The sequence below is a fragment of the Ovis aries genome, chromosome 22 (assembly GCF_016772045.2).
Source record: "Ovis aries strain OAR_USU_Benz2616 breed Rambouillet chromosome 22, ARS-UI_Ramb_v3.0, whole genome shotgun sequence".
In the NCBI taxonomy this organism is placed as follows: Eukaryota; Metazoa; Chordata; class Mammalia; order Artiodactyla; family Bovidae; genus Ovis; species Ovis aries.
Window position 1 is genome coordinate 51,097,165 of NC_056075.1, and position 11,881 is coordinate 51,109,045.

The following is an 11,881-nucleotide window of genomic DNA, read 5'->3' on the forward strand; positions in this document are numbered from 1 at the left end:
GAGGCTTGGGGGGGGTCCCCGCGACGGTGCAGGGCCGGGCGGCCCGGCGCGCTGCCGTGCAGGGGGCGCAGCGTCGGACACGACTGAGCAACATTCACACTTCTGTCTCAAGAAGCCTCGAAGTCACGTCTTATAAATTAAATTCCACGCTGTTTCGCATGCAGCCCTTTACACTGATCTAGTAAAAACTTGCCGTCATTTAAAACTTGATCAATAACTTAATCGTAAAATGTAAACATTTTATTAAATTTTTGATCCCTGCTGAACGTGCGCCGTTTTCAGGAACCCAGATAAGACACCAGTGGCCGTCTGAAGACACACGTGGTTGAGGAGGGGCTGGCCTCCCCCCGCCTCCTTCCCCAGGTCAGGACAGCAGCTGACGGCCCAGCCAGGGAGTCCCGGTCCAGAGGCCCTAGGCTGTGACCTTGAGACACAGAAGAGCTAGCGCTTCCTTTAGGACAGCTCAGACAGTCCTCAGGCCCTGACGGAGTGGAGGGCCTGGGGCCAGGCGGCTGCATCTGCTGCTGCTGCTGGTGAGGTCACAGACCGCAGGCAACATCCAGACAGGTGCACGGATGCCCCTCAGGGTGCTTTGCCCCATCACCTCCTCTGGACAGGGGGTTTCAGAGCAACCTTCGGGTCAACAGCTTCCTTGGGGAGGGAAAAAAACATAGTAAAGGCCATCTGCTACCAAGAGCACAACTGAATTAACTTCCTTTCACTTTTCTCAAAATTTGGATCCTCATTTCATCCAAAACCGTGACTGCTCAGAGTGGCAACAGCCCTGGATATTAACAGCTGATGCTTTATCAAGAAGTCTGTTCTCCATCCAGAAGCAGGAGACTTCCGTGCTTACACGTGCTACGCTAACGTGCAGAAAAAGACGTTAGCAGCCAGAAGAAGCAGTAAGCATTGAAAAGCCCTTTGACAGAGTACAGAGCAGAGGTTATGGCCTCTAGTGGGGGAAGTGAGCAAGCTCTGCCCCACCCGGTGGGCCCTGATCTGGCAGTGAGGGCCTCACCTGAGTGGGTCCAGGCTGGGCCCCTCTAGCTCCAGGCTTGACGGGTGGCAATGGGGGAGCACAGGTCGGCTTGATGACCTGGGAGGATGGAGACACAGCTGATGGCTGGCAGTGCCGGGTGCTGTCTGCCCAACACTTCTAGGAAGTTCCCTGGGTGCTGTGCTCGGCCCCAGACTGGCCTGCAGGCTTCTCTGGGCTGAGCTCTCTCTACAGAAAATTGCCCTCAACACGGTCCCCACCCTGCCTGGTACTGCCCTTGAATGAAACCCAAGCGTGGCAGGGCCCCCATGCCTGGGCCTGTCAGGTCACCTCACCATCCTGCCCCCTCCCTCAACTCCCTGCCTCACCCCACCCCAACACTACCCAGGAAAAGCTCTTAAATTGCCAGAATGTAGGTCTTTGGAAGGTCTAAAAGCAAGGATTCGCCACTAAAATGTGCGTTCGTTTGCATTTCACCTTTCCAGGGGCAACCTAGGCTGGGGTGGGGAAGGAAGGTCTCTAGCAGGAGCCCTGCTCGGCCCAGGCCAGGGTGGGGTGCGGCCCAGCACCCAGAGGGCCCTGCTGAGTGGGGCTGGGGGCTGAGGGATGGGGGCGGCCTGCACTTTCTTCTCTAGCGCAGTTCCCTGGCTGCCTCTGCTTCCTGGGCCGGAAATCTGTTTGCCCAACCCCCGCCCCTGTTTGGCCTGTCAAAACCCCTCCTAAAACTTCAAAGACTTTTTCTTGTAACTTTACTGTAACTCTAAAATTAACTCAACATAAAAAGTTGAAAAGAGAAATAGGGAATCTTCATTGGCTAAACACCGCAGTAACGGTTGTCCCGGGCGAGACCCGCCATCAGAGGCCCCGTGGGTTAGCTTGAGGAGGAACTGGGCTGGCGTCTCTCCAAACACCTCCAAGCTTTAACCACAAAGGGAAGAGGGCTCTAACAGTGATTCCAGTCCCCACAGACACCACTGCAACCGGTGATGTCTCCACACCACCGGGGACGGACAGGCTGACACGGGCCCACAGGACGCCTGGTGGGAAAAGCCCCGGCCCGGGGCGGGGAGAGCGAGCCTGGTCTTCCAGGCCTCACCGGCTGTCAGAGCCGGGGAGCCCCCGCCTGCGGGGAGGTGAGAGTGTGTCCAGGGGTGTGTAGGAACCTCACCAGTGCTCCCAGCAATGGAGGCAACCCACCAGAGCCGGACCTCACGGTGGGTAGAAGGGCCTCCCACACGCGCCCCAAGGCAGGGGGCCTGCTGGGGCGCCAGAGACTCACGTTTGGGAGAGACTTTTCCCAAACCGCGGAAGCCTTGAAAGAAGGGAGGTGGAGCCCACGGTGCCCCTGGGCTCCTCCCCATGGCCCTCTCACCTGCTTTGGCTTCAGCACCGGAAGGGGCTTGGCGGGAGGAGCAGGTCTGAGCTGCTGGGAGTGGGGAGGACTAGTCAGAACCCCCAGGCCCCCTGGGTGCTCTTCATGTCCTCGCTGGGCTGCCAGACTGGGCGCCTGGCCCACCAAGTGCAGCCACAGACCCTCCTCCCCCTGGGGCCCGCAGTGTGCCCCTCCCGGCTCACCTGGCCCGGGGCCTGCTGGGGGTACACAGGAAGCGGGGACGGTGGTCTGGCCGTGGCGGCTGGAGGCTGAAGGGAGCCTGGAGGCTGAAGGGAACGGGCGTGAGCCTGGGTCTCCCAGGGCAACCGCACCAGAGAGGCCTGGCTCAGAGCTGCCCCCCACCCGCTGAGGACCCAAGGTTCTGGCCCCTCCCCCAGCCCTGGGGTCACAGGGAGGTGCTGGCAGCCTCTGCGCCTCCTCCTGGGGCGCCTCCCGACCACCCTGGGACCGCCGGTGCGGAGGCTCTGAGCCTCAGGCTCGGTTCCGCGCCCCCGGCTCAGGCGGCTCTTCAGACCCCTTGTCCTAGAGCCTGGTTTTGCCTCCAAACGGGAGTCATGGGGGCCACTCTGAGCCTCGTGAACCTGAGATTTGGGGGTGGCCTGGAGTCTGTTGGGATGGCTGGCGCTTACAGCAGGGGGCGGTCGCTTAGGGGTCACCGAGGAAGCTGTGGGCTTGGGGGGCTGGGCGGGCGGGGCCGGCTCTGGGGAGGCCCCGGGGGGAGCCTGAGCCCTGCCTTTCGCAGGCTTGCTGAGCCCTTCATGGAACAGCGGGTTGGAGAGCCCCATGGCCGTCTTGGGTGCCACATTCCTAGGAGAAATAAGATGGGTCAGTGTGTCCTGGCCTCAGGATTCAGCCCAGGGAATTGAGGATCCTGTGCATGAGGACCCCGGCCTGGCCCCAGACCGCTCAGCTGCAGCCGCCCCGCGGGGTGTGCGGGCCACAGCCCCACAGGGAGAGCTCTGGGGTCGGGCCAGGCCCAGGGCAGGGGGCTTGGAGGCCACTAGCAGGCGTGTCCTGCTGCAGCCGGCACGGGCTGAGGTCCCCACACAGCGGGCTCAGAGTGAAGTGTCACCCCCAGGCAGGGGGCCGGTGCGGCCTTCTCTGAGCTTCCCCGTCACCAACCTGTCCCCACAGCCCAACCTGATCCCCGGCAGAAGGCAGGGGCCCAGGGCGGGGCCCCCACCACGGGGTCCCCTCTCCCCGCAACAGCACGGGCAGGCGACTGGCCCTGCACACGCTGACGTCCTATGAGCCCAGAGCACAGCTCCCCCACCTCCTTCGGACCGGGCTCCGGGCCCTGCGGTAGATGAGCACGCCCGCCAGGATCAGCACCAGCAGCACCAGGGCGCCCACACCCACCAGCACACGTGTTCGGAGGCTCCCAGGAGCTGTGGGGGCACAGAAGGCCAGGCATTACCAGGGCCGGAACTGGCTTGAGGCAGCAGGGACCAGGAGGGCCCGACGGCAACTCAGCACTGGCCAGGCCAGCCTGGAGCTGAGGAGGGGCGAGAAGGGGACCACCTCCTTGGGGAAGCCAACAGTCAGAATCCTGGCCACACCCCTCCAAAGCCCAGGCCCTGAAGCTCTGAGACCTGGTGCCTGACACTGGCGCTCCAGGGTCCCGGGGGACCAGTCGGGGGCTTGGTGCCAGGCGGCCTGGTTGGGGGTCTTGGCGGGTGGCCTCGGGCGGGGGCTTGGTGGCAGGTGGCCCTCGGCCCTAGTGATGCAGGCGTGGCCAGGCCAGGCCCCGGGGGCCGCAGTGCTGTGCACGTCCTTGCGTTCAGTGGGGGATAGTGTGGGGCTGGGAGGCCAGTGTCCTGGGCCCAGAGTGGGTTAAGGACCCAGCAAGGAGCGGCCCGTGCCGCCTGCAGCCCTCCTCCTGGGACAGGCCTCCCTTCTCGGGGAGGGCCGCCCTGGACCCGTGCGGTCAGGCTGCAAGGCCACACCCTGCACAGGCCCGTCACAATTCAGGGGCACGCGGCCTCCTCTCAGCCCTGCCCAGGTGGTCTGAGGAAAGGCAGGACCAGACCCCGTCAGGCTTGAGAGCGTGTGGACAGACAGGGCCCGCCCAGCCTACCTGCATGCAGGTCGGACAGCGGCTCTGCACAGCGGGGCGGGGCCCAGCCCGGGAAGCAGTGGCACCGGTCCTTGTGGTCGCACTCCTGGGGGGCAGCCGGGTGTCAGGGCCTCGGGACCCCACGCGCTGCGCTGCCCGGGGCCCCCGGCAGAGGACAGGCGGGGTGTCTAGGACCGCCACCACCAGGTTTCCTCCCAGGTGCCGACAGCTGCGGCCCTCCCAGACACTGCGGGGCTTTCTGAGCAAAGCAGGCATCGCCGCGGGGGGCAGGGTGGCATGGCGGTGGGCTTTCCTCCCCAGGAGGGGATGCAGGAGGGCACAGCCCTGGGGCCCGGGCCTTCCCAGGGTCAGACCTCAGAACCGGATGCTTCACACCTGACTGTTCTGCCCATGTGTCCACCGGCTCTGACACCCAGGAGATCCCCTACAGTCCCCGCCTCGGGAGGGCCCGGCAGCTCCTGACGCCCCCAGGGCGCCAGCCTTGGCCCTCTGTCTGTCTCAGGGCCGGGGGCGGGGGGGGGGGGGGGGGGGGGGGGGGGGGGGGGCGGCAAGCGCGGCCAGCACATCTCTCAAGCCCAGAGGGCTGCTGGCGGGCTGCTGGCGGGCTGTGCCCTGGGCCCACGTACCCCGTGGCTGTTGCACCGGGCGGAGCAGTTCCTGGATCTGTACACGTGGAGGCCCCGGCAGAAGCCGTCCCAGCAAACCTGGAGGACAGCGGGGGCCTCCTGAGGCGGCCGGCCGGGGCCCCTGCTTGCAGCACCCGTCTCCACCGCCAGCCAGAGCTGCCCCCCCCTTGCATCTGGGCTCTGGGGGTCCAGGCCACAGCCCCCACCCTCTCGACGGCCCCGCCTGCAGGTCATCTGCTGGCCAACCTCAGCCGTGGGAAAGGACTGCGCCCAGCCAGCTGTCTGCGGCCACCAGGGCCAGAGGACCCCCTGCCCACCCCCAGGCCTCGCAGACCGTCTTCAAACCCATTCACTCCGGGGGCTTCTCCCGCAGCCCCGTGCGCCTTCTGACTTTCTACCCGGGGCAGAGCGCTCCAGCAGCTGCCACAGCCCTGCTCTGGGCCCTGCAAGCTTGCCCCGAGCCCAGCGGCCTGACCAGGAGGCGTGTCTGGCCCACCTGCTCCTCGCCACACTTGGTGCCCTTGGGCACCGGCTCATACGCAGTGCTGCCATCCTGGACGACAGCTCGGCAAGTGCCTGAGGGGGTGGTGAGGATGCAGTGTCGGCCTTCCGGGGGGTCCTGTCCCCCCTCGCAGAAGAGAGTGCCGCACTTGTTGACCCTGGGGACAGAGGGACGAGCCTGGGGCTGCTCTGTGGGGCTTCCTGCTCCAGGTTCAGCGCGCCAGGAGCTCCGAGGCCCCAGGCGGCCACAGGCCTCCACACCTCAGCCCCAGGGCCCAGCCCTCCTACAACGGCTCGGGCCGAGGGTCCCACAGGGCAGGGTGGCCCCCCCACCCCCGCCATCCGAGAGGCCCCGACTCAGCCCCAGACTCCTTTGTGCAGAGGACCTTCCTGTGGCCCCAGGGAGGGGGACATCCCGGGCCCCGGCCCCAGGGGAGTTGGGCCACAAGGGATGCTCACCTGCCGGACTGCAAGGGGACCCCAGCCCCGCAGCCTTCGGAGATGCTGTAGCGGAAGCAAGTCTCCACTGCCACCCGCGAGCCTGCAGGCAAGAGTGGGTCAGTCCTCCGGCTCGGGACCCGCTGCCACCCTCACCTCCCTGACGGTCCCGCAGCTGTGCCCCCCTCACCTGGCCCCCACAAGTCCTGGCAGCGCTGGGCCGGTGTCGGGCAGGCCCCGTTGTAGCAGTAGCCCCCTGGGCAGGGTGTGCCGTTCTCCCGGAAGGCATCCTCAGGGCACGCGGGCCGCCGGCCATCACAGTGCTCATCAAGGTCACACTGGTCCTTCGCGGGGCGGCACAGCTCTCCAGCCGGCTTCACCTGGTTCCAGGTGGCCAAGATCACCATGGGAACAGGAGGCCCCCAGCACGCACACCTGCCCTGAGCCCGGGCCCCAGGCTCACCCTGCACTCGTGGCAGCAGGCGCCGTGGGCACACTCGGCCCCCTCGGCCAGCAGGCAGGTGCTGGCGTTGCAGCAGCGGTTCTGACAGTCCTGGGGGGGGGGGGGGCGGGCGACAGCGAAGGTCCAAGTGGGCTGCACACCGGGACCCCTGCCCCGGCAGTGGGAAGACTGGCCGTTCCCACCCAGCAGCCCTGCCGGTCGTTTCAGGGTGTGGCCAGGTGTGCAGGGCACCCAGGGGTCGGGAGCAGACTCCCAGCCTGCAGATGGGAACTTGGCCCAGGAGCCCAGACAGCGGAGGGAGGCGGTGCTCAGCTCTGTACCTCAGGGCGGCCACAGTCACACTGCTCCCCACGCTCCAGGAACCCGTTTCCGCACACAGGGCCGCCCACCAGCCGGTCAAGGTCTGGGGTGTCCACCAGGCAGGCTGTGCGTCGCTTCTCCAGGAACGTCTCCAAGTCGGCCCGGCTACAGTGACTGAACTTCCTGGGGTACTGGGAGCTGGGGGGGGGGGCCTTCCAGTTATCAGGAGGGCTCCCTGGGGTACTGGGAGCTGGGGGGCGTCCTTGTTATCAGGAGGGCTCCCTGGGGTACTGGGAACTGGCGGAGGAGGGCTTCCAGTTATCAGGAGGGCTCCCTGGGGTACTGGGAGCTGGGGGGCGTCCCTGTTATCAGGAGGGTGGGTGGAGCCAGCTCTGCGTGCTGACAGCACCCCCAGCCTGGGGCCCTGTCGGAGCCTCACCCGATGCTGGCCGCCATCACACAGCCGCCACCCTCCCGTGGCACCGGGCAGTAGCAGCTGGCGACGTTCTCGTCATGGTCCATGCCCAGGTTGTGGCCCATCTCATGGGCCATGGTGCTCGCCACGCCGATGGGATTCAGGCTGTGGTCCTGCAGGGGGGCCGTGCTGGCTGGGGCTGCTCCCAGGTCTGATGCCCCACCTCACTGCCTGCTCCTCCCCCACTGTCCGCCCCAGGGAGGCTGAGAGGCTTGGCGGTACTCCCGCCAACATCGCTTCTTCAAATAGTAGATATACGATAATATTATTACAAGTAACAGTAACAGCATCAGTGCCGTTCAGCCTGCCAGGGCGCAGCACAGGGCGGAGCCGCGGACCTGAGTGCCCCGCCCCCCCCACGTGCTCTGCGTCAAGCCCCAGCCTCGCGACCGCCCCCCCCCATCCCCCGCCCCGCGCGGCCGGCTACAGCCTCTGTCCGGCGAACCCGCGCAGACCCCCGCACCTGGTTTACAGCCCCTGAGTTCTGGGAGCACATGGCGGACACCTTGGCCAGTCCCACGGTGGTCCCGGTGAAGTCGACTCCGCTGGAAGCAGAGCAGTGTCCGCCGGAGAGCAGCGCCCCGAAGCCCGCGCCCCAGGCCCCGCCCCCAGGCCCCCGCCCCCCAGGCCCCGCCCCCAGGCCCCGCCCCCAGGGGCGCTGTGGCCCCGCCCCCCAGCTCGCTCACGTGATGAGCTGCACGTTGTCGTGCGCCTGCCGGCCCACCAGCTCGCGAGTCCGCCAGGCCAGGAAGTCGTCCAGGGTGGCGTCGGGCTGGGAGCTGACCTGAATCTTGTCCCCACCATTCCACATCTCCAGGCCCACGAGCACCACGCGGAAATTGAGCTCCTGATAGAGCTGCCAGGGGACAGGGAACCGCGAGGGTCAGGCTTGGCGGTGAGGCTGGCGGAGGGCCTGAGACCCCGCGGTGTCCACTGTGATGCGAGGGGTCTCGAAGGCTGGGGCTGGGGCAGGGTCCCGGCAACCCCTCCCCCGGCGGGCGGCTCTACCTGCAGCCCGGCCGCCACCAGCGCCCCTCCAACCCTCCTGTCCAGCAGGGTTTCTGTCGGGCTGGCCGCGAGCTGCCCAGGGGTCCCAGCGGCCACTGCTGGAAGCCCCCAGGGCGGAAGTAGCGCCCACCTTGTCCACGTGGTTGACCACCTCCAGCACCCGCTGACGCATGGCCTCTCTGCTCCCAAACCGCTGGAACTGGAGGACGGCAGACCCTCAGCGGCAGCCTAGGGTCTCGCCCCGCCCATCCCCCCTGCGCCCCGCCCCCGCCCCAGGTACCTCCGTGCTGTCCGTGACCACGAACAGCTCCACGTAGCGGGTCTCTCTGGGTTCTGACCACTTTTGAGAAGCGGTAACAGGAATCCAGTCAGCCACTAGCCACAGCCCTCCTGTCCTCAGCCCATCGCCACATGCTGACCCCCTCCCGGGCCTGGAGCTGGCGCCCGGCCCTCGCCAGCACTGGGGGAGCCGTGGTGGGGGGCGGGGTCGGGGGCTCTGCCGCTTCGGGGCGGAGCCAGACGCAGGCCCACCCACCCCCTCCCCGTCGCTGAGCAGCCAGCAGTCTGGGGGCGCGCGGGCCCAAGCAGAGCCGGCAGGAAGCGTCGGGCCTCCACTCACCCGCGGTCTGAGGGCTGCAGACACCCGCGGCCCCAGGACTCTGTCCAGGCTGCGGTCATCGACGCCGCAGGTGCCAGCCTCCTGCTGCAGGTGCTGCGCCAGGTACAGGGCGTGCGGGCCTTCCTCCCCTGCCCCCGCCAGGGGCTCGATCAGGTGGACGGCGGGGCCCGCCTGGAAGAAGCCCCTGGGGCAGAGACGAGCGAGGCTCTGAGTCTGTGGCCCCAGGGACCCCACTGCCACCCCGGCAGACGCCTTCCTCCTGGGCCCCAGTCCCTCCTCTGGAGGGCGAGGGGCGCCTGGCCCGCAGCACCCACCTGAGGCCGGCGCAGGTGCTGAGGCTGGCGGCCGAGCGCGGGTGCCCCTCGACGCGGCCCTGGTAGAAGCAGTGGTCCTGCGGAAGGGGGGTGTGAGGACCCCACCCCCGTGCCTGGCTCCCCGCCCCCGCTGCTGGCCTGGGGCAGGGGCACGGGGGCCCTACCTGCCTCTGCAGCTTCTCTGTCACCTGGGAGCCGTTGGTGGCCGTGTAGGTCTCTGCGTAGCCGGAGCCCACCAGGTCCCTGGAAAAGAGCCACTGTGGTGCCCTGGCCGCCCCTGGTGCAGAGGAGAGGCTGGAGAAAGAGAGGTGTGGGGCAGGGGAAAGACGGGCGCTCACCTGTTCTTCCGAAGGTGCAGGGTGAAGGTGTGCCCTCGGGCCCCCAGGACGTAGCTGACACTCTCTGGGTACAGGCCCTGGGCAGGGGGCAGGGAGGGGTCCAGGGTGAGGCCCTGCCCAGCCACGCCCACCTCAAACCTGGAGGGGCAGCGGGGGCTTGGGCTGTACCCAGGGCGTGGGGCAGGCGGGCAGCTCCACCCAGACCTGGGCCTCAGGCCTCGGGGAGAGGACAACGCCCCTCCCAGGCCACGTGGGGGAGGAGGACCCCAGCCCCGACAGGACAAGGGGGCCAGGCCGCCCTCTCTGTTCAGGGGACCGGCTCCTGCAAGGCCCTGCGCCCTCCAGCCCCCCCCCCCCCAGGCTGCAGCTGACCCCCCAGGACCATGTGCTCAGAGTCAGCAGAGGGGGCTAGGGGCCCAGGGCGGTGGGCGGTGGGCGGTGGGCGGCTCCTCCTGGGACAGAGAGGTCAAGTCAGGGCTGTCTCCACCCTCACATGCAAATGTGCAGGCGCAGACCCCGACAGGAATGCCCCCAGGCAGCCCTGGGGAATCCCAGCCCTGCTCCAACACCCGGGAGAGGCGGGTGAGGTGTCAGCGACGCAGCCCACGGAACCACCCCACGTCTCAGAGTGAAACGGGGGCGGGGCCCCGGCTGGCGAGCTCCAGAAAGGAAGACGGGGCTGTGCCAGCCGGGGCCACCTGAGGCAGCCCTGCCTCCAGGGTGAGCAGGACGGAAGAAGCTGAGGCCTGGGGGCAGGGGGCAGGCTGCTGGGGCGGAGGTGAGCTCCCAGGAGTCTGCCCAAAGCCTGGAAGCCCCCGGCCCTCAGCCCCCTTGCTACAATCATGGGCACACAGGGAGCTATCACCCTGCTCAGTGGGAAACGGGCTCTGAGGCGGGTGGGGGGGACCCCCGGGCCAGCATCCTGCCGAGACTTACCAGGCGGGAGGGCAGAGCCCGCCGAGCACGGGGTACACCCAGGCGCCGGGGCGTCACCACCTCGTACTGCTCCACGTGGGGCAGGGCGGCCCCGGGGGCGACCCCTGCAGGAGAGGGGGGTCAGCAGTGCACAGCACACCCTCCTGCCCCGGGAGTTCCTTCCCAGCCTGCCATGCACGGCCCTTTCTCTGGGGGAATCACCACAGACCCTGAGGTCTGGCTCCCCAGCCGGAGTGGGGACCCTGCCTTAAAGAGACCACAGGACCCCCACCCGGGCGGTGCCCAGAGACGCTGCCCAGCGCCAGCCCGTCTAGGAGCTCACCAGCTGCCACCCAGAGCCCAGGTTGGCCTGGATACCGCCCCCCTCAGGGGCCAGGACGCACACAGGCCCTGGGGGGTGGGGGGGAGCGGGTCTGCCCGCCCCATTCATCTCCATGATCACAGGGCTGCATCTGAAGGCAGAGCGAGAGCCCTCTTCCGCCGGGCTCAGCCAGCCTGAAGCTAGAAGCTGCCCTGTACCCAGCCGGACAGCCCAGACCCAGAGCTGGCCACCGGCCTCACCCCTGAGGTCCTTCTTGCCAGCATTAGTGGTCGTCCCCCGTCAGACCATTTGGCAAAGCTCCAGGACAGAGGCCGAGGGGAGGGCGCCTGCCTGGGAAGTGCCCTCGCCCCAGAACCCACGGAGGCTCTTGGGAGCCAGGGTGGGGGTAAAGGCCAGCAGCACAGCCAGCACCCCCAGAGAGAGGCAGGTCCCCATGTGGCCAGGCAACTCCGTGGGGTGTCCCCGACCCCCCAGCTCCAGGCTGAGGCTCCTAGTCCTTCCTTTCTCGGCAGGCTGGGGCTCCCAGCAAAGGTGGGCAATAGCCCCCAGGCCCTGGATTGGAGCCGGGGGGGGGGGGGGGGGGCGGGGGGGCAGCCAGCCCTTCACTCTGAACTTCCCCGCAAGGCCCTCCTCCAGCGCAGGAAACGCCCAGCTGACCGTTTACCCACACAGTTCCCTTTTGCAGGTTCCCTGCGTCCACCGCCTTGGCTTCCCCGCTGACTGGCCGACTCCCCGAGACGAGCCCAGAGTCCCGCGCGGGGAGCCGCGGGCCAGGCGGCGGTGCAGGCAGCGCGGGACCCGCTCCTCACCCTGCAGCCCCAGCGCGGCGAACAGCAGGAGCCCGAGGCCGCGCATGGCGGGGGTCCGGTGGGCGTGGGGTGCGCGTCGGCCTTCGGGGGCCCGAGCGCTGGGATCCGGGGTCCGGGAAGGGCGGCGAGAGCAGGTACCGCCGCGGCTGCGCCCGCAGAGGTTCGCCTTGCGCTCGAGTCAGGCTCCTTCCCGCGCGCCCCACCCGCGGCGACCAGCCCCCGGGCCGCGGCCAATCGGCGCCTCGGGTGCCGGGAGGGGCGG

General features: G+C 68.0%; 1 protein-coding gene across 7 annotated transcripts; it reads right to left on the minus strand.

Moving 5' to 3' along the window:
• Positions 1-218: 218 nt before the first annotated feature.
• Positions 219-11,799, minus strand: ADAM8 (ADAM metallopeptidase domain 8). Of its 7 annotated transcripts, none has more exons than XM_027960321.2 (24): positions 11,620-11,799; positions 10,489-10,592; positions 9,553-9,629; positions 9,379-9,457; positions 9,215-9,291; positions 8,901-9,084; positions 8,562-8,621; positions 8,412-8,480; positions 7,960-8,129; positions 7,737-7,818; positions 7,238-7,386; positions 6,819-6,996; positions 6,499-6,588; positions 6,226-6,415; positions 6,057-6,138; positions 5,593-5,755; positions 5,097-5,174; positions 4,471-4,555; positions 3,667-3,781; positions 3,023-3,200; positions 2,576-2,659; positions 2,373-2,423; positions 1,022-1,099; positions 219-651 (listed from the first exon to the last, which is right to left on the minus strand). In XM_027960321.2, exons 1-24 carry the CDS (start codon positions 11,663-11,665, stop codon positions 601-603), a joined length of 2,520 nt encoding a protein of 839 aa, XP_027816122.2. In that variant the 5' UTR covers positions 11,666-11,799; the 3' UTR covers positions 219-600. The 7 variants fall into 7 exon arrangements, with proteins under 7 accessions (XP_027816122.2, XP_027816121.2, XP_042094528.1 ...); XM_027960320.2 differs by having other exon boundaries at positions 2,373-2,426; XM_042238594.1 differs by having other exon boundaries at positions 2,975-3,200.
• Positions 11,800-11,881: the final 82 nt, after the last annotated feature.

Excerpts from the sequence above, each read along its gene's own strand:
- ADAM8 (XM_042238593.1), bottom strand. The coding sequence starts at position 11,665 with ATGCGCGGCCTCGGGCTCCTGCTGTTCGCCGCGCTGGGGCTGCAGG. Across the intron at positions 9,458-9,552 it reads CTGCACCTTCGGAAGAACAG|GGACCTGGTGGGCTCCGGCT; the intron begins GTGAGCGCCCGT and ends GCTCTTTTCCAG. Across the intron at positions 3,201-3,666 it reads CGGAGCCCGGTCCGAAGGAG|GAATGTGGCACCCAAGACGG; the intron begins GTGGGGGAGCTG and ends TATTTCTCCTAG.